Source organism: Chiloscyllium plagiosum, unplaced genomic scaffold (genome assembly GCF_037043375.1).
Source record: "Chiloscyllium plagiosum isolate Xiang-an unplaced genomic scaffold, Cpla_swu_hap1 HiC_scaffold_24, whole genome shotgun sequence".
Taxonomy (NCBI): Eukaryota; Metazoa; Chordata; class Chondrichthyes; order Orectolobiformes; family Hemiscylliidae; genus Chiloscyllium; species Chiloscyllium plagiosum.
The window spans coordinates 15,133,532-15,151,181 of NW_028270162.1; the positions used below are offsets into that span (position 1 = coordinate 15,133,532).

At 45.8% G+C, this 17,650-nt stretch overlaps 1 protein-coding gene across 10 annotated transcripts in view; it reads right to left on the reverse strand.

The window, feature by feature from the left end:
- LOC122562395 (unconventional myosin-XVIIIb-like) overlaps positions 1-17,650 on the reverse strand; it is a 416,560-nt gene that overhangs the window by 132,714 nt on the left and 266,196 nt on the right. For all 10 annotated transcript variants that reach the window (XM_087999921.1, XM_087999916.1, XM_087999915.1 and 7 more), the window contains 4 exons: positions 11,460-11,583; positions 6,808-7,008; positions 4,302-4,412; positions 3,336-3,440 (listed from right to left, as the gene is read on the reverse strand). In XM_087999921.1, coding sequence (XP_087856047.1) covers positions 3,336-3,440; positions 4,302-4,412; positions 6,808-7,008; positions 11,460-11,583 — 541 coding nt within the window. The remainder of the gene's footprint in view (positions 1-3,335; positions 3,441-4,301; positions 4,413-6,807; positions 7,009-11,459; positions 11,584-17,650) is intronic.

Sequence of the window (17,650 nt, forward strand, 5' to 3'; positions counted from 1 at the left end):
TGATTGGCCCAGGTTAACAACCCCAATCAAGGATCTCATGGTCAACAAGATCCATTTGATTCAAGAATGTGGTACTGGAAAAGCACAGAAGGTCAGGAAGCATCCGAGAAGCAGGAAAATCGACGCTTCGGGCAAAAGCCCTTCATCAGGAATCTGAACAATTTTCCTGATCCTCGGATGCTGCCTGACCTGCTGTGCTTTTCCAGCACCACACTCTTGACTCTAATCTCCAGCATCTGCAGTCCTCACTTGCACTTAAGATCCATTTGATCCCAATCACTACATCCCTCCCCCACCTCAGTCCAGGAGGTCTTTCTCTTGTGGCTTTTCTTGCGACGTTTTCACCCCAGGTACGGTTCCTCTGACTCAGACTCTGACACGGGTGGTGTGTACCGGACCATAGCCCGCCTCTTGTGTGCAGAGCATCTCCGGAGAATTTCCTCCTCTTCTTCCGACGGTAATAGTTTTGATGCTGCAGCCATCTTGGACTCTGAGGTTTCCTTGTCACTAGAGAACCTAAGGCTTCTGCCAGGTCTTCTGGCTATTCTGAGGGGCTAGGTATGCTTTGCTGCTGCCCCGCTTTCAAGGAAACAGCTTTCAGGTGATCCATGTGTTTGTTCAAGACTGTATCACCGAACCGAGCTTTGTGAGTCACAGGACCTGACCTCGCATTACCTTCACTTCATACCCATTCAAGGCCATTTCCAACCTAATTACCTCCACTGCCAGGCATCAAATAACCTGGATTTGTTAAGTATGGTCACGGATGAGATAGACACACTTTAATCAAAAGGGAATTGAGGGCTATGGGGGTATGTGAAGTTGAGGATTTTCTGAGGAGCCATGATCCCATCGAATGGCAGAGCAGTCTCGAATGGCCAAATGGCCTGCTTCTGTTTTCACATTTTATGATTCTATTCCAAGGCAAAAACAAAAGCAATAAGGTTGCATTTGTCATTGCGATAGATTCGGAATAATGTCTCACTGTAAATGTCATACTTGTAAAATGAGCTGCAAACTTCCCAATAACTAAGGAGCCATACCCTCAAGGTGAATGATATTCCACAATATGCAAAAGGAAAACTATTCCTACTGTCTAGAAGGGTCTCCTACACGTTCAACATCATAAAATAAAACATGTACAGGGTTTTATGTTGTCTGATAAATCAGCTGCTTGTAAATTTATGAAGCCCCTGAGCTCCCTTACAGTATAGAGCCACATCCTGAAAGCAGCCAACTCTTCATCCTCTGCTGACAGGTATTGTGCTCATTCCAAAGATTTCCAGGTCACACGAGGTATTCTATCTTCCATTCTGTGCCCTTTAGCCAGTCACATGTTGTCTTCACGTCAACAATTCCCAAACCAATGAACTGATTTTGTCTCAGTCAGGAGTAATGAACTGAACCAGTCCCTCAGTATCACAGGAAAGGTAACCAGGGGAAAGGTGGACAGTACCGGCTTCTGTGATGTGATTGATTGGCCAAACGGAGAACATTTGCTGACTGCAAATTTCTATTAAAATCTGTTTTGCTGTCACAGCCCAAACTGAGCAGGTGACGTAGACTACATCACAATTCTGTGGGCTGTCAATGCACATTCTACAGATACGGACTAAGTTTTGAAACTGCAGTGTTTTAGGAGATATCCTGACTTAATAATACATATGATGAAATCTTTTTAAAGAGGAATGGTGCATGTTGTTCCCACCAATTGAAGTTTACAATGCCAGAGGAAAAAAGTAGTTCAATCAATTTCACCCAAATTATATTAGAGATTGCATCCAGCTGGATGTCTTGATTAGAAATAAAATATAGGTATCATGGTTTCTTTTTACTGCAGTGAACTGTGGTACAGGAGACATTGTTGCTGTGAGCTAATGCTCTCTGTTAGTTACAGCAGAAGATTCAAACTGTGTTATCTGGGTGAGCTACCACTGTGTGCATCTGACACAGGCACAATAGATGATCCAATATTTAATTCCCAGTTTCCACTGCGTGGGCTCAATGACTCACCATGTGTAAATAAAGATTAGATTCGCTACAGTGTGGAAACAGGCCCTTCAGCCCAACAAGTCCAACACCGACCCTTCAAAGACAAACCCATTCCACTACCCTATATTTATCCCTGACTAATGCATCTAACACCATGGGCAATTTAACATGGCCAATTCACCTGACCTGTACATCTTTGGATTGTGGGAGGAAACTGGAGCACCCAGAGGTAACCCATGCAGTCACCCGAGGCAGGAATTGAACCTGGGTCCCTGGCGCAGTGAGCCACCTTGTCACCTGAAATAAAGGGTGACTTGGTGACAGGATACCAGCCTCTGTGGAGTTATTTCAGCACCTAGTGACCCAGGCTAATGCTTTGGGAACAAGGGTTCAAATCCCATCATGGCAAATGGTTAAAATTTCAATTCAATTAATAAATCTGAACCTATAAATTAACTGAATTGGGACCAATAAACCATTGTCAGTTTGACATAAAACTATCTGATTTACTCATGTCCTTTAAAGGAAGGAAATCTGCCATCCTTACCTTATCTGGCCCACATGGATCTCCATTACCATAGTGACATGGGTGACTCATAAATAAGCTGAACAGTCACTTAGTTGTAGCCAACTGTTACAAAGATTGATAAAGAGAATGAAACCAGATGACCGGACACAAAGGAAGAGAGTTGTGGTTGTGGAAAGTCAACTCTAGGACATTTCTGCAGGAGGTCCTCAGGGCAGTGCCCTAGACCCAAACACCTTCAGCTGCTTCATCAATGACTGTCCCTCCATCAAAGGTCAGATGTTCACTGATGATTGCACCATGTTCAGCACCAGTCACGACTTCTCAAATGTTGAAGCAATCCATGTCCAAATACAGCAAGACCTGGACAGCAGGCTTGGGCTGATTAGTGGGCTGGCAAGTAACATTCGTGACACGTTTTATCCTCACTATTAAAGCCTTTCAGAATTTTTTCAGGTCTCCCTTGGACTTCATTATTCAGCCTAACCAGAAATTGCTGGAGAAACTCAGCAGGTCTGACAGCATCTGTGGAGAGAAAACAGAATTAACATTTCTTCTGAAGAAATGTCACTGGACTCGAAAGGTTAATTCTGCTTACTGCCAAACCTGCTGAGTTTCTCCAACACATTCTGCTTTGTTTTGTTCAGATTTGTAGTTCTTGTTTAATTTTTCAGCCCATCCATTGTATCCTGACAGGCCTATCCAATAAATTCTGAAGTAATTCCTTTATGACTGCTGGAGGCAATCATCGTTTTTCTATAGCATTTCCATAACATCACTATATAATCCCCATCACATCAATGAAGCAGTGACTTACCTGCTCACAGAGTGTTCCAACCAACCCCTCCAAGTCCTGTTTCTCATGAAGGATCAGCTGGCGTTCCTCAAACTCCTGCTCCAGCTGCATCTCCAACTGACGGAGCTGTACCAAAGAGAAAGGACCCGCAAAACATCAGAGGTGACAGTGCCCAACAACAGCTTGAGCTGCTCAAAGGCCTCACACAGCAATTAGAGCAGCCCCTCCACCCTATCAGAATTGTCTTCAAGAGCACAACTACACAAGACCTCGAAGTGGATGACAGGGTTCTCGGGTCAAGCATCGTCTTTCGCCAGACGGTGTTCCAAATTGGCAATGCATTTCATCCATTCCCTGAACCACCTATGCACGGTGGTAACAAGAGACCTCGCTCCTTCAATAGCACCTCTCAAACCATGGCCTCTATCGTCTGGAAGGAGAAGGCCAGCAGACATCCCTTCACCATCCTGGCTCGGATCTGTGGCAAGAGTGTGGTGCTGGAAAAGCACAGCATCTGAGGGCCAGGAGAATCAACATTTTGGGCATAAGCCCTTCATCAGGAGGTCTTGCGTCCGAAACATTGATTCTCCTGCTCCTTGCATACTACCTGACCTGCTGTGCTTTTCCAGCAACGTACTCTCAACTCTGACCTCCAGCATCTGCAGTCCTCACTTTCTCCTCAGATCTATATCACCAATTCTTCATGGTCACTGAGTCAAAGAAACTGGAACTCCCTTTCTAACCATTGGATGCAACTAAAGCAAAAGCCTGCAGCCATTCAGTGCAGCTGTCCAGTGACGTTTCAAGGGAAATTGGGGATATACAATATGCTGCGGCTTAGTCAGTGATGCTCACAACTAAATAAAGAAAGAAGGAATGCCCACATGTGAGTTTGAAACATGTATGCACTATATTTGTTAGTACCCAGTTAGTACAAGGATAGATCTGACACACACACTGTGTTACAAGGCACCATAAGAAACATACCCTTCTCTGGCACGACTTGCGAACATCCTCCAGCTCTTCCTCTTTGTCTTCCAGTTCCTTTAGATGAATCTCCTTCAGTCGTTCCATCTCGATTTCAAACCGTAAATGTGTCTGAACGAAGGGACAGGAAGATGAGGAGAGAGTGAGAGAAGGAGAGAGAGCAAGAGGACAGCTCATAGCAAAGAGTGGTGCTGAGGAAGGAAGCTCATAGGAAAAGAAAAACAGAAAGATGGAGGGAGTGAAAAAGAAGGAAATGCAGGCAGAGGGAATGAAAAGGACTGAGAATTAAGTATCAATACTAAGGAAAAGTGAGAACAAAATTTAAAGAATGAGAACCAATCAGGAAACCGGTGGGAAGCCAGTAGGAATATAAAACAGAGAGAGAAACCAATTGCTGAATGAGAACAAACAGAGGTTAAAACAATGGGAAAATAATCAGTAAATATACTGCAACATCAAGACAACTTCATAAACATTTCATCAGCCAACATATTCCAGGTTAAAAGGTCTTTCTTGCTTTTCCTGAATTTTTTTCCATTTGTTTTTCTGAAAGAATAGTCTGCTCACTGGGGTACAGCCAAACATAATTAACGACAGTCAGCAACTAACAGTTACCCTGGGATGGGAGAATAGGGAGGGAGTGGTTAATGGATTCGGATTTGGTAATGAGCTGGCTTGATGTTGATCAGCCATGAACCCATTGATTGTAGGAAGAGGCGTGATAGGCTGAAGGTTCGCCTGTTCTGATTAAAATAATAAAAAGCCACATTCCACTTTCAAGTTACGTCCTATTAAGAATTTGCACATCATTCTGGGTGAGTTGAAAACCAGGCAACCCAAAGACGCAGTTCTGTCAATGCACCATCGGTTACTTTTGTTATTTAATAACTAATATCCTGTACTGGGTTTTTAAACCTGGATAGCGGAAGTGATCATTTATGCTTTTGGCCAAACGTGCGCCACACTGAATTAACAAAGCAACTAGCAAGGCCCATAAAACGCCTGCTTCTGTGGTTTTATAAATTAAACATGTTATGGTTTCTCTGTCCTCAGTGAAAGTGGACTTTTTAAATATATAACACATGCTGGAAGTTCAAAGGGTATTCCTGATTTGACATAGAAATCAATTCACTGCCCTTTTCATCTCATCAAAAAGCAGATTCTTCCCAGAACATCTGGATAGTGCAGACCGTGGCAACCAGCTCTGGGAGGTCCCTCATCACCTCCAACAAGCATCCCAGCCAATGGAAGACCAATCGGCAGGAGGTCCCTCATCACCTCCAACAAGCATCCCAGCCAATGGAAGACCAATCGGCAGGAGGTCCCTCATCACCTCCAACATGCATCCCAGCCAATGGAAGACCAGTCGGCAGGATTTTGCAAAGCTGGGGTATCAATGAAGCCATTCAGCAGTAATGAATGAGTGGTTATACAGGAGTGAGAACTCATGAGACCACATGAGTTAAACCGTGAAGTTTTTTGCAGCCACCCAAATCTCCTAAAGTTGACAGAAGGTGGTGCCATCAGCCCCACTGACACATTTGGGAAATTGGCTGCATTGAGGCTGTAAGTATTCATAATCTCTTCAATCAGGGGAAAAGCACAGAGGATTGGAGCCTTATCCTCACTTCCACCCAATGGTCACTAAGTCACATAAAGCCAGCAATCTTGCCCAGTGATGCCTTGGACTGTATCTGCCAGTGTGAATGCATGCATAGTAGTGATAACTCTGGGTTAGTTTGGATTTACTGAGACTGAATTCAATAGTATGTCTTAAGCCAATTCCATTCTTGTTTATCGCTCCCTTCCTCTAACTGAGAGCACTGAAGAGGTTGGCTTCTGCAATAGGACAGCTACTAAGCAAAAATGCAAATCTGAAGGACCAGTTGTCCAATGGGACATCCATCATCAACTTAACCACCTTCCACCCATCATCGCCCAACAGCAAGAAATTTCCATGTGATAGCACAGTGACTGCACCATCAGTGGGGTATCACAATTCAAAGTCCATTTGACTCAAGGCTCTCATGTCTTACCAGGTGAAAATTTAGCCTTCCTGAGAGAGAAGGACATCTCAGTGGGACAGTGATCAAATAACCAATAGAAACACACTGAAAACAGCTATGCAAACATTTCCAGGCAGGTGCGAGAGCTTGGAAATAAGAAAGGTTGAGGGATGTGGGGGAAGCAGTACGAGAAATTTCTTCAATCAGTGACAGATCCAGCTAGGTCAATATCAAGACCTTGCTGCTGCAGTACTTGTGTGTTCAAGTGACAAAGATTGCAATGGGCTCAGGGTTCATAGAATAGGGAAGGAATATTGGTCAAAGTTCCTTCCCTTGCTTACTAGACAGTAGCCCCTCTACTGAGATGTCTGAATGCAGATAGTTTAGAGGCTTGATTTTGAGTTCCTGCGCAATTGCCAAGCCTCCTGCTTTAGACTGGAGACAGAAAGCTACAAGTTAAAATTGGTGGCTGGTTGTTGGATGATCAAGTCGTGGCTGACCTGTTCCAGTTGTTCTATAGTTCCCGCTTGCTGACTGATCTCTTTACTTTGCTCCTTTGTTGTAGCCTCTAGATGTCGAAGCTGCTTCTTTATCTGGGCCACAGTCTCCTTGCTCTGCGGCTCACGAGATGTCAGGTCACCCAGTTCCACTTGCAGTTCTGCTATTTTCTCATTTCGCGTTGTGACTTCAGATTCTTTTTCCTGTCAAACAAGACAGAAATTTTTTAAAAAGACTGCATTGACTTTCTTGCTAAGGTCAATATCAAGACCTTGCTGCTGCAGTACTTGTGTGTTCAAGTGACAATACTATTCACATTTAGGAGCAGAGAAATCATAGGTGAGTCCCAATCCCTGATTGACTGTGGAAGTGGAATAATAGAGAAGCTTCACCAGGCATTTATATACAATATATATTCTGCAAGCACTGAGTAGGGAGAGTGGGCAAGTTTGTCCTACCTTCTGATTCTCCATTGCTATCTCTCAGCTTAGGATTCCCTCATGTCTAATCCATGCTTTAATATGTGAAAAAAATCCACAAACATGGACATTGATTTCTGGGCATACATTCCCCCATTGTTTCTTGAGGATGAATTGACATGAGGGCTATAAGTATTCTACAACAACACCAGCACCTTCATCAATACATAAGACCATAGGACACAGGAGCAGGATTAGGCCATTCCACCCATCGACTCTGCTCTACTGTTTGATCATGGCTGGTATGTCTCTTAACCCCATACTCCTGCTTTCTCCCCGTAGCTATTGATCCTGTTACAAATCAAGAATCTATCTATCTATCTATTTTAAATATATCACAATACTGGTTCTTTTTACAAGGTTACTATGCCCTTGAGCTATTTTTCAGACAGGGGGTAATTTGCCAGGCTCCAACTAGGCTGGATTTGAAAGTTTTATTGGGGTCCCTTTGTTTACCCCTAACAGATAGTGCTTCAGGCCAGAAGCTTTCATGTATTTAAGAAAAACCGGAATATTCAAAGGGGGGTGGCCAGCTAGCTGCATAGCTAGCCTTCATTGAGATTAGAGGGTGTTTTTTTTATTCAGTTCAGAACGTCAGTCAATTCAGTTGCAGTAGGGGATGTGTGAAACAAGCTGCTGACCTCTCTCTGTCTGATTTCACAAACTAAGCTATCTGTATCATTAAGGTTTGCGTGTATTGGGACTGTCAAATGTATTTTTGGAACAGCATCCTTAAGTTGGGTTTGGGCAGGATTAGTTCTCCAGGGTTCTGTTTTCTGTTCTTTGTGTTTCATTCTGTAATTTTGTAAATAAATTCTGTTTGTTTAAAACTTGGCAGTTGAACCAGCTATTTCATTCTGGGAATATCCACTCCAGATTTAGCTAAAACAAATAGCAAAGTTACAGTCTGGGCGACCTGCTTAAAAATGCTTTGAGGGGTGTGGCTTAGTCCGTAACAAATACACCCAATGACTTAGTCCCCAGAGCCCTCTGCTGTAATGAATTCCAAGGATTAATCAGCCTCAGGGCTGAAGAAACTGTTCCTCCTCCTCAGAGTTCTAAACGATCATCTCTTTCAATCTGAGGCTGTTCCCTGAGGTCCTAGTCTTTCCTACTAACAGAAGCACCTTCTCCATGTCCAGTCTATCTGGGCCTCTCAGTATTCTGTATGTTTCAAACAGATCCCTCTCATCCTTTTAAACTCCATCAAGTACAGACCCAGAGTCCTTAACAGCTCCTCAAGTGATAAATCCTTCATCCTCAGGATTATTCTTGTAATCCTCCTCTGGATCCCCCTCCAATGCCAGCACATCCTTCCTTAGATATGGAGCTCAACACTGTTCACAATATTCCAAATGTGGTCTGAACAGAGCCTGAAACAACCTCAATAGTACATCTCTGTTTGTGTTCTAGTCTTCTTGAAATGAATGCTAATAATGCATTTGCCTTCTTCATTGCCAACTGAGCCTGCATGTTAACCTTAAGAAAATCCTGAACTAGGACTCCCAACTCCCTTTGTGCGTCAGATTTCTGAAGTATTTCCCACATATTCCATCTGCCACTTCTTTGCCTACGCTCGCAGCCTGTCCATGTCCTTCTGCAGTCTGCCTGCTTTCTCATCAGTATCTGTTTCTCTGTTCACCTTTGTGTCACCAGCAAACTTAGCAATAATTCCCTCAGTTCCATCTTGCAGTTGACTAATGTATAACATGAATAGCTGCGGTCCCAACACGGACCCCTGTGGAACTCCACAAGTCACTGGCTGCCATCCTAAAAACGACTCTCTGTTTTCTCCCAGTCAGCCAATCCTCTAATCGTACCAGGACCCTGTCCCAACACCATGGGCTCTTACCTTCTTTAGCAGCCTCCTGTGCGGTACCTTGTCAAGGCCTTCTGCAAATCTAAATAGATCACACCCACTGGCTCTCCTTTGTCTAACTTGATTGTTACCTCCACAAAGAATTCCAACAGATTTGTCAGGCAGACCTCCCCTTGATGAAGCTGTGCTGAGTCAACCTTGTCCTACCATGCACCTGCAAGTACTCCCCAATCTCATGCAACCATAGGAATGTACAGTTTCAAATGAGCAACCATGAAACACCAAGTCTTTATTTGTTCCTCTTTTGACTAAATCAAAGACAAAAGGAACAGCATACTGAGCTGGATGATCAGCCATGATGGCATTGAATGGTGGAGCAGGCTTGAAGGGCTGAATGACTTACTCCTGCTCCTATATTCTATAAACACCAGTCCATCTTTCTAAAAGGCACTAAATTCTCTAAGCTTGTGATCCATGATATCCTCGTTTCTCCCATTACACCAGTCTAGTTATGTTGAGAACAAGTTGACACAGAATTATCTATGACATAAAAGTTGGCCATTGCACGGACACAGGGAGCCAAGAAGAGTTTTATAAATCTATAAATACAGCAGGGAGACAATGAAGTGCAAAGAATGTATTGAACTGTCCAAGATTTAATCAACTCTTTGCCAACATAATGGTTCATGGTCAGCGTTAACTGTCCAACTGTTAGATCACATGGAATATAGGGAGAACTAGCTATTTGGATACAGAACTGGCTTAAAAGTAGAAGACAGACAGTGGTGGTGCAGGGCTGCTTTTCAGACTGGAAGCCTGTGGCCAGCAGTGTGCCACAAGGATCGTGCTGGGTCCACTGCTTTTTGTCATATATATATATAAATGGCTGTGAACATAGGAGGTATAGTTAGTAAGTTTACAAATGACACCAAAGTTTATGGTGTAGTGGACAGCAAAGACGTTTACCTCAGAGTATAATGGGATCTTGATCAGATGGGCCAAGGCACAGCAGATGGAGTTTAATTTAGATAAATGTGAGGTTCTGCATTTTGGAAAGGCAAATCAGGACAGGTCTTATACACTTAATGGTAAGGTCCTGGGGAGTGTTGCTGAACAAAGAGATCTTGGTTCATAGATCCTTGAAAGTGGAGTCCTAGGTAGGCAGGATAGTGAAGGAGGCATTTGGTATGCTTGCCTTTATTGGTCAGTGCAGTAAGTATAGGAGTTGGGAGGTCATGTTGCAGCTGTACAGGATATTGGTTAGGTCACTTTTGGAATATTGCATTCAATTCTAGTCTTCCTGCTATAGTATGGATGTTGTGAAACTTGCAAGGGTTCAGAAAAGATTTACAAGGATATTGCCAGGGTTGGAGAGCCTGAGAGAAAGGGAGAGGCTGAATAGACTGGGGCTGTTTTCCCTGGAGCATCGGAGGCCGAGGGGTGACCTTACAGAGGTTTATAAAATCATGAAGGGCATGGATAGGGTGAATAGACAAGGTATTTTCCTCAGGGTAGGGGAGTCCAAAACTAGAGGGCATAGGTTTAAGGTGAGAGGGGAAAGATATAAAACGGACCTAAGAGGCAGCTTTTTCACACAAATTGTGGTGCATGTGTGGAACGAGCTGCCAGAGGACATGATTGAGGCTGGTACAATTACAGCATTTAAAAGACTTCTGGATGGGTATATGAATGGGAATGGGTTAGACAGATATGGACCAAATGTTGGCAAATGGAACTAGATTTATTCAGGATATCTGGTCAGCATGGACAAGTTGGACTGAAGGGTGTTTCCATGCTGTACAATTCTATGACTCGATGATTGTATAACTCTAAAAGGAATTGCCCATGGTAAGTGTGGGTAGTTGCAAGTGGCGAGGAACATATTGAAGTGCACAGGACCTCCAACACATCACTGCTCATGAATTCACTGTGGAAGTTAGGAATCTGAGACAGTAACAACTGCGTGGATGTTCTTTGCAACATGAGTCAGAGAATGTGTTATTTTTCCATAAGTGTGGGCTTCAGGTAAGCTAAGGATCCCTGCAAAGAAAGGAGGGCATCCCAGTCATGTTTCCAATAGCCTGTCTCTACAGATTGGTGCTCCAGGATACTGCCTAATCTCTACAATTGCAATTGAAAGCCAAAGAAGAGGAAGACGATAATACCTTATCAACTCAAAGACAAAGACAGCACAGCTCTTAGCAGCTGGAAAGAAGCTATTCAACAAGGATTTCATCACTCATCATAGGGGCATCCTTAAATGACATGAGCAATGGTGTTCCCCACTCATGATGAGTAATCTATAGATTCGAGTTACTAGAGGGTGAAAGGAGTCACATTGCCATCTGTGCCTCACCTGCACATCCTGCTGCGACCGATAAAGCTCCGTCCGCAAAGTTTGGTTTTCCTGAATAACTTTCTCACGAAGGGTTTTTTCGAAGGCGGCTTCCCCCAGAGCTTGAGCCAGCTCCATATCGAACCTTGTCATTGAAAGTGGGACATAACCGGAGAAAACGTCATGAGAGAGGGAAAGCTCATCATTGAAGTTCTGTCAGTGGACAATCTCTCAAGCCATTAATGAAGCCATCGATTTCTACCTCAAAACAAATCCAAGAGTAATTTGTCAAAAGGAAGCTTTTTCAATGAACCGAAAGGGATTCTCTACGGAAAAGGCAACCCATGTCAGAACTGTAAAAGGGGAATGGATTGCTGCTCCTCTCCTTTAATGGCATAACCCATTTTGAAGATAAATTGTTATGAACATAGAAACGACTGCTGTAATGTTGCCAGACACACACTAAAATGCATTCAGTTGATATTTCCATGTTCATAATTTTAATGGCAGGGTGACCATAATCATTATGATTGGCTTCATGCTGACAGTAAAATAGGACTTGCTGAAATGTGAACCTCTTATTCTATATCTTCATTGTTCAGAGAATCCACAGGATGGTTCAGGGATGGTCTTCATAGATGAGGGCTCAGGGACATGGGACTGGGATATCATAGCGATTACAGAAACATGGCTCAGGGATGGGCAGGACTGGCAGCTTAATGTTCCAGGATGCAAATGCTACAGGAAGGATAGAAAGGGAGGCAAGAGAGGAGGGGGAGTGGCATTTTTGATAAGGGATAGTATTACAGCTGTGCTGAGGGAGGATACTTCCGGAAATACATCCAGGGAAGTTATTTGGGTGGAACTGAGAAATAGGAAAGGGATGATCACCTTATTGGGATTGTATTATAGACCCCCCCAATAGTCAGAGGGAAATTGAGAAACAAACTTGTAAGGAGATCTCAGCTATCTGTAAGAATAATAGGGTAGTTATGGTAGGGGATTTTAACTTTCCAAACATCGACGGGGACTGCCATAGTGTTAAAGGTTTAGATGGAGAGGAATTTCGTAAGTGTGTACAAGACAATTTTCAGATTCAGTATGTGGATGTACCTACTACAGAAGGTGCAAAACTTGACCTACTCTTGGGAAATGAGGCAGGGCAGGTGACTGAGGTGTCAGTGGGGGAGCACTTTGGGGCCAGCGACCATAATTCTATTCATTTTAAAATAGTGATGGAAAAGGATAGACCAGATCTAAAAGTTGAAGTTCTAAATTGGAGAAAGGCCAATTTTGACGGTATTAGGCAAGAACTTTCGAAAGCTGATTGGAGGCAGATGTTCACAGGTAAAAGGGACAGCTGGAAAATGGGAAGCCTTCAGAAATGAGACAGCAAGAATCCAGAGAAAATGTATTCCTGTCAGGGTGAAAGGGAAGGCTGGTAGGTATAGGGAATGCTGGATAACTAAAGAAATTGAGGGTTTGGTTAAGAAAAAGAAGGAAGCATATGTCAGGTATAGACAGGATAGATCGAGTGAATCCTTAGAAGAGTATAAAGGAAGTAGGAGTATACTTAAGAGGGAAGTCAGAAGGGCAAAACGGGGACATGAGATAGCTTTGGCAAATACAATTAAGGAGAATACAAAGAGTTTTTACAAATATATTAAGGACAAAAGGGTAACTAGGGAGAGAATAGGGCCCCTCAAAGATCAGCAAGGCGGCCTTTGTGTGGAGCCACAGAAAATGGGGGAGATACTAAATGAATATTTTGCATCAGTATTTACTGTGGAAAAGGATATGGATGATATAGACTGTAGGGAAATGGATGGTGACATCTTGCAAAATGTCCAGATTACAGAGGAGGAAGTGCTGGATGTCTTGAAATGGTTAAAGGTGGATAAATCCCCAGGACCTGATCAGGTGTACCTGAGAACTCTGCGGGAAGCGAGAGAAGTGATTGCTGGGCCTCTTGCTGAGATATTTGTATCATCGAAAGTCACAGGTGAGGTGCCGGAAGACTGGAGGTTGGAAAACGTGGTGCCACTGTTTAAGAAGGGTGGTAAAGACAAGCCAGGGAACTATAGACTGGTGAGCCTGACCTCAGTGGTGGGCAAGTTGTTGGAGGGAATCCTGAGGGACAGGATGTACATGTATTTGGAAAGGCAAGGACTGATTAGGGATGGTCAACATGGCTTTGTGCATGGGAAATCATGTCTCACAAACTTGATTGAGTTTTTTGAAGAAGTAACAAAGAAGATTGATGAGGGCAGAGCAGTAGATGTGATCTATATGGACTTCAGTAAGACGTTCAACAAGGTTCCCCATGGGAGACTGATTAGCAAGGTTAGATCTCACGGAATACAGGGAGAACTAGCCATTTGGATACAGAACTGGCTCAAAGGTAGAAGACAGAGGGTGGTGGTGGAGGGTTGTTTTTCAGACTGGAGGCCTGTGACCAGTGGAGTGCCACAAGGATCGGTGCTGGGTCCTCTATGTTTTGTCATTTACATAAATGATTTGGATGTGAACATAAGAGGTACAGTTAGTAAGTTTGCAGATGACACCAAAATTGGAGGTGTAGTGGACAGCGAAGAAGGTTAACTCAGATTACAACAGGATCTGGACCAGATGGGCCTAATGGGCCGAGAAGTGGCAGATGGAGTTTAATTCAGATAAATGCAAGGTGCTGCATTTTGGGAAAGCAAATCTCAGCAGGACTTATACACTTAATGGTAAGGTTCTATGGAGCGTTGCAAAACAAAGAGACCTTGGAGTGCAGGTTCATAGTTCCTTGAAAGTGGGGTCGCAGGTAGATAGGATAGTGAAGAAGGCATTTGATATGTTTTCTTTTATTGGTCAGAGTATTGAGTATAGGAGTTGGGAGGTCATGTTGCGGCTGTACAGGACATTGATTAGGCCACTATTGGAATATTGCGTGCAATTCTGGTCTCCTTCCTATCAGAAAGATGTTGTTAAACTTGAAAGGGTTCAGAAAAGATTTACAAGGATGTTGCCAGGGTTGGAGGATTTGAGCTATAGGGAGAGGCTGAACAGGCTGGGGCTGTTTTCCCTGGAGCGTCAGAGGCTGAGGGGTGACCTTATCGAGGTTTACAAAAAAATGAGGGGCATGGATAGGATAAATAGACAAAGTCTTTTTCCTGGGATCTGGGAGTCTAGAACTAGAGGGCATAGGTTTAGGGCAAGAGGGGAAAGATATAAAAGAGACCTAAGGGGCAGCTTTTTCACACAGAGGGTGGTACGTGTATGGAATGAGCTCCCAGAGGATGTGGTGGAGGCTGGTACAGTTGCAACATTTAAGAGGCATTTGAATGGGTATATGAATAGGAAGGGTTTGGAGGGATATGGGCCGGGTGCTGGCAGGTGGGACTAGATTGGATTGGGATATCTGGTCAGCATCTGGTCGGGTTGGACCGAAGGGTCTGTTTCCGTGTTGTACATCTCTATGACCCTTTTTAGAACGAAGGAAGTGTGCAGTTTTACTACAGACCTGACTGCGTTGCCGGATCTGAACAGGCTTGACATTTGCTAAGATTCCTGGAAGGAAATTAATGAACTCTCCAACAGTTATATCAAACACTCCGATACAAATTAGTTCTTAAAAACTTACAAGCACCTGGATATTTCAAGTTGTGAAGGGCAATTTCCTTCTTTCCAGAACATTCAAGAAACTTCCCCATACCAGAGGTGGCATTAGAAAGTTTGGACAGTTCCATGGTGCTAACCCAGAAAACGTGAGACAGAAAATCTCGAGACTGACTCCTGGTTGACTCTAGAACACCCCAACAATTCCAATTCCTGGCTGTCCATGACACCGCGGACTAATTCCCAAATCTAACTACCAACTAAAACCCGACACACTTACCAAATCACCCGTTGTGCCAACTTGAACACTAAGCTCCAAACCAACTATAGACCTATAGACTATTGTCCATTCAAGCGGGACCTTTAAACTTACCAGACAGAGTGATGGCATGAAACTCACGCGTACTCACTGCATGCCCATCTCTATGACCAGTGAAAGAGTGACCTGATGGAGATGAAATTGGGAACTTCTGAGGAAACCAGGTATGAAGCACTCAGCGGAAATGAGAAGCAGTGTAGATCGGGGAGGGGAAGCAGTGTAGAATCGGGGAGGGGGGGGAAGGGGAAGGGGAAGCAGTGTAGAATCGGGGAGGGAGGAAGGGGAAGGGGAAGCAGTGTAGATCGGGGAGGGGGGGAAGGGGAAGGGGAAGCAGTGTAGATCGGGGAGGGAAGGGAAGCAGTGTAGATCGGGGGGGAGGGGAAGGGGAAGCAGTGTAGATCGGGGAGGGAAGGGAAGCAGTGTAGATCGGGGGGGAGGGGAAGCAGTGTAGCTCGGGGGGTAGGGGAAGGGGAAGCACTGTAGCTCAGGGGGGAGGGGAAGGGGAAGCAGTGTAGATCGGGGAGGGGAAGCAGTGTAGATGTGGGGGGAAGGGGAAGCAGTGTAGATCGGGGGGGAGGGGAAGCAGTGTAGATTGGGGAGGGAAGGGAAGCAGTGTAGATCGGGGGGGAGGGGAAGCAGTGTAGCTCGGGGGGGGGAGGGCAAACAGTGTAGCTGGGGGGGTAGAGGAAGGGGAAGCACTGTAGCTCAGGGGGGAGGGGAAGGAGAAGCAGTGTAGATCGGGAGGGAAGGGGAAGTAGTGTAGCTCGGGGGGGAAAGGGCAAGCAGTGTAGATCGGCAGGGGGAAGGGGAAGCAGTGTAGATCGGGGGGGGGAAGGGGAAGCAGTGTAGATCGGGGAGAAAGGGGAAGCAGTGTATATTGGGGGGGAGGGGAAGCAGTGTAGATCGCGGGTGGAAGGGGAAGCAATGTAGATCGGGGGGAAGGGGAAGCAGTGTAGATCGGGGGGGGGGAGGGGAAGCAGTGTAGATAGGGGGAGAAAGGGGAAGCAGTGTAGATGGGGGGGGAAGGGGAAGCAGTGTAGATGGGGGGGAAGGGGAAGCAGTGTAGTTCGGGGAGAAAGGGGAAGCAGTGTAGATGGGGGGGAAGGGGAAGCAGTGTAGATCGGGGGGGAAGGGGAAGCAGTGTAGATGGGGGGGAAGGGGAAGCAGTGTAGTTCGGGGAGAAAGGGGAAGCAGTGTAGATGGGGGGGAAGGGGAAGCAGTGTAGTTCGGGGAGAAAGGGGAAGCAGTGTAGATCGGGGGGGAAGGGGAAGCAGTGTAGATCGGGGGGGAAGGGGAAGCAGTGTAGATCGGGGGGGAAGGGGAAGCAGTGTAGTTCGGGGAGAAAGGGGAAGCAGTGTAGATGGGGGGGAAGGGGAAGCAGTGTAGTTCGGGGAGAAAGGGGAAGCAGTGTAGCTCGGGGGGGAGGGGAATGGGAAGCACTGTGCTCAGGGGGGAGGGGAAGGGGAAGCAGTGTAGATCGGGGGGGAAGGGGAAACAGTGTAGCTCGGTGGGGGAAGGGGAAGGGGAAGCAGTGTAGATCGGGGGGGAAGGGGAAGCAGTGTAGATCGGGGGGGAAGGGGAAGCAGTGTAGATCGGGGGTGAAGGGGAAGCAGTGTAGATGGGGGGGGAAGGGGAAGCAGTGTAGATCGGGGGGAGGGGAAGCAGCAGTGTAGATCGGGGAGAAAGGGGAAGCAGTGTAGCTCGGGGGGGAGGGGAAGGGGAAGCACTGTAGCTCAGGGGGGAGGGGAAGGGGAAGCAGTGTAGATCGGGGGGGAAGGGGAAGCAGTGTAGATGGGGGTGAAAGGGGAAGCAGTGTAGATCGGGGTGGGAGGGGAAGCAGTGTAGATGGGGGAGGAAGGGGAAGCAGTGTAGAACGGGGAGGGAAGGGGAAGCAGTGCAGATCGGGGGGGAAGGGGAAGCAGTGTAGATCGGGGGGGAAGGGGAAGCAGTGTAGATCGGGGGGGAAGGGGAAGCAGTGTAGATCGGGGTGGGAGGGGAAGCAGTGTAGATGGGGGAGGAAGGGGAAGCAGTGTAGAACGGGGAGGGAAGGGGAAGCAGTGCAGATTGGGGGGGAAGGGGAAGCAGTGTAGATCGGGGAGAAAGGGGAAGCAGTGTAGATCGGGGAGAAAGGGGAAGGGGAAGCAGTGTAGATGGGGGAGGAAGGGGAAGCAGTGTAGATCGGGGAGAAAGGGGAAGGGGAAGCAGTGTAGATTGGGGAGGGGAAGGGGTAGCAGTGTAGATCGGGTGGAAGGGGAAGCGTAAGCAGTGTAGATCGGGGGGAGAAGGGGAA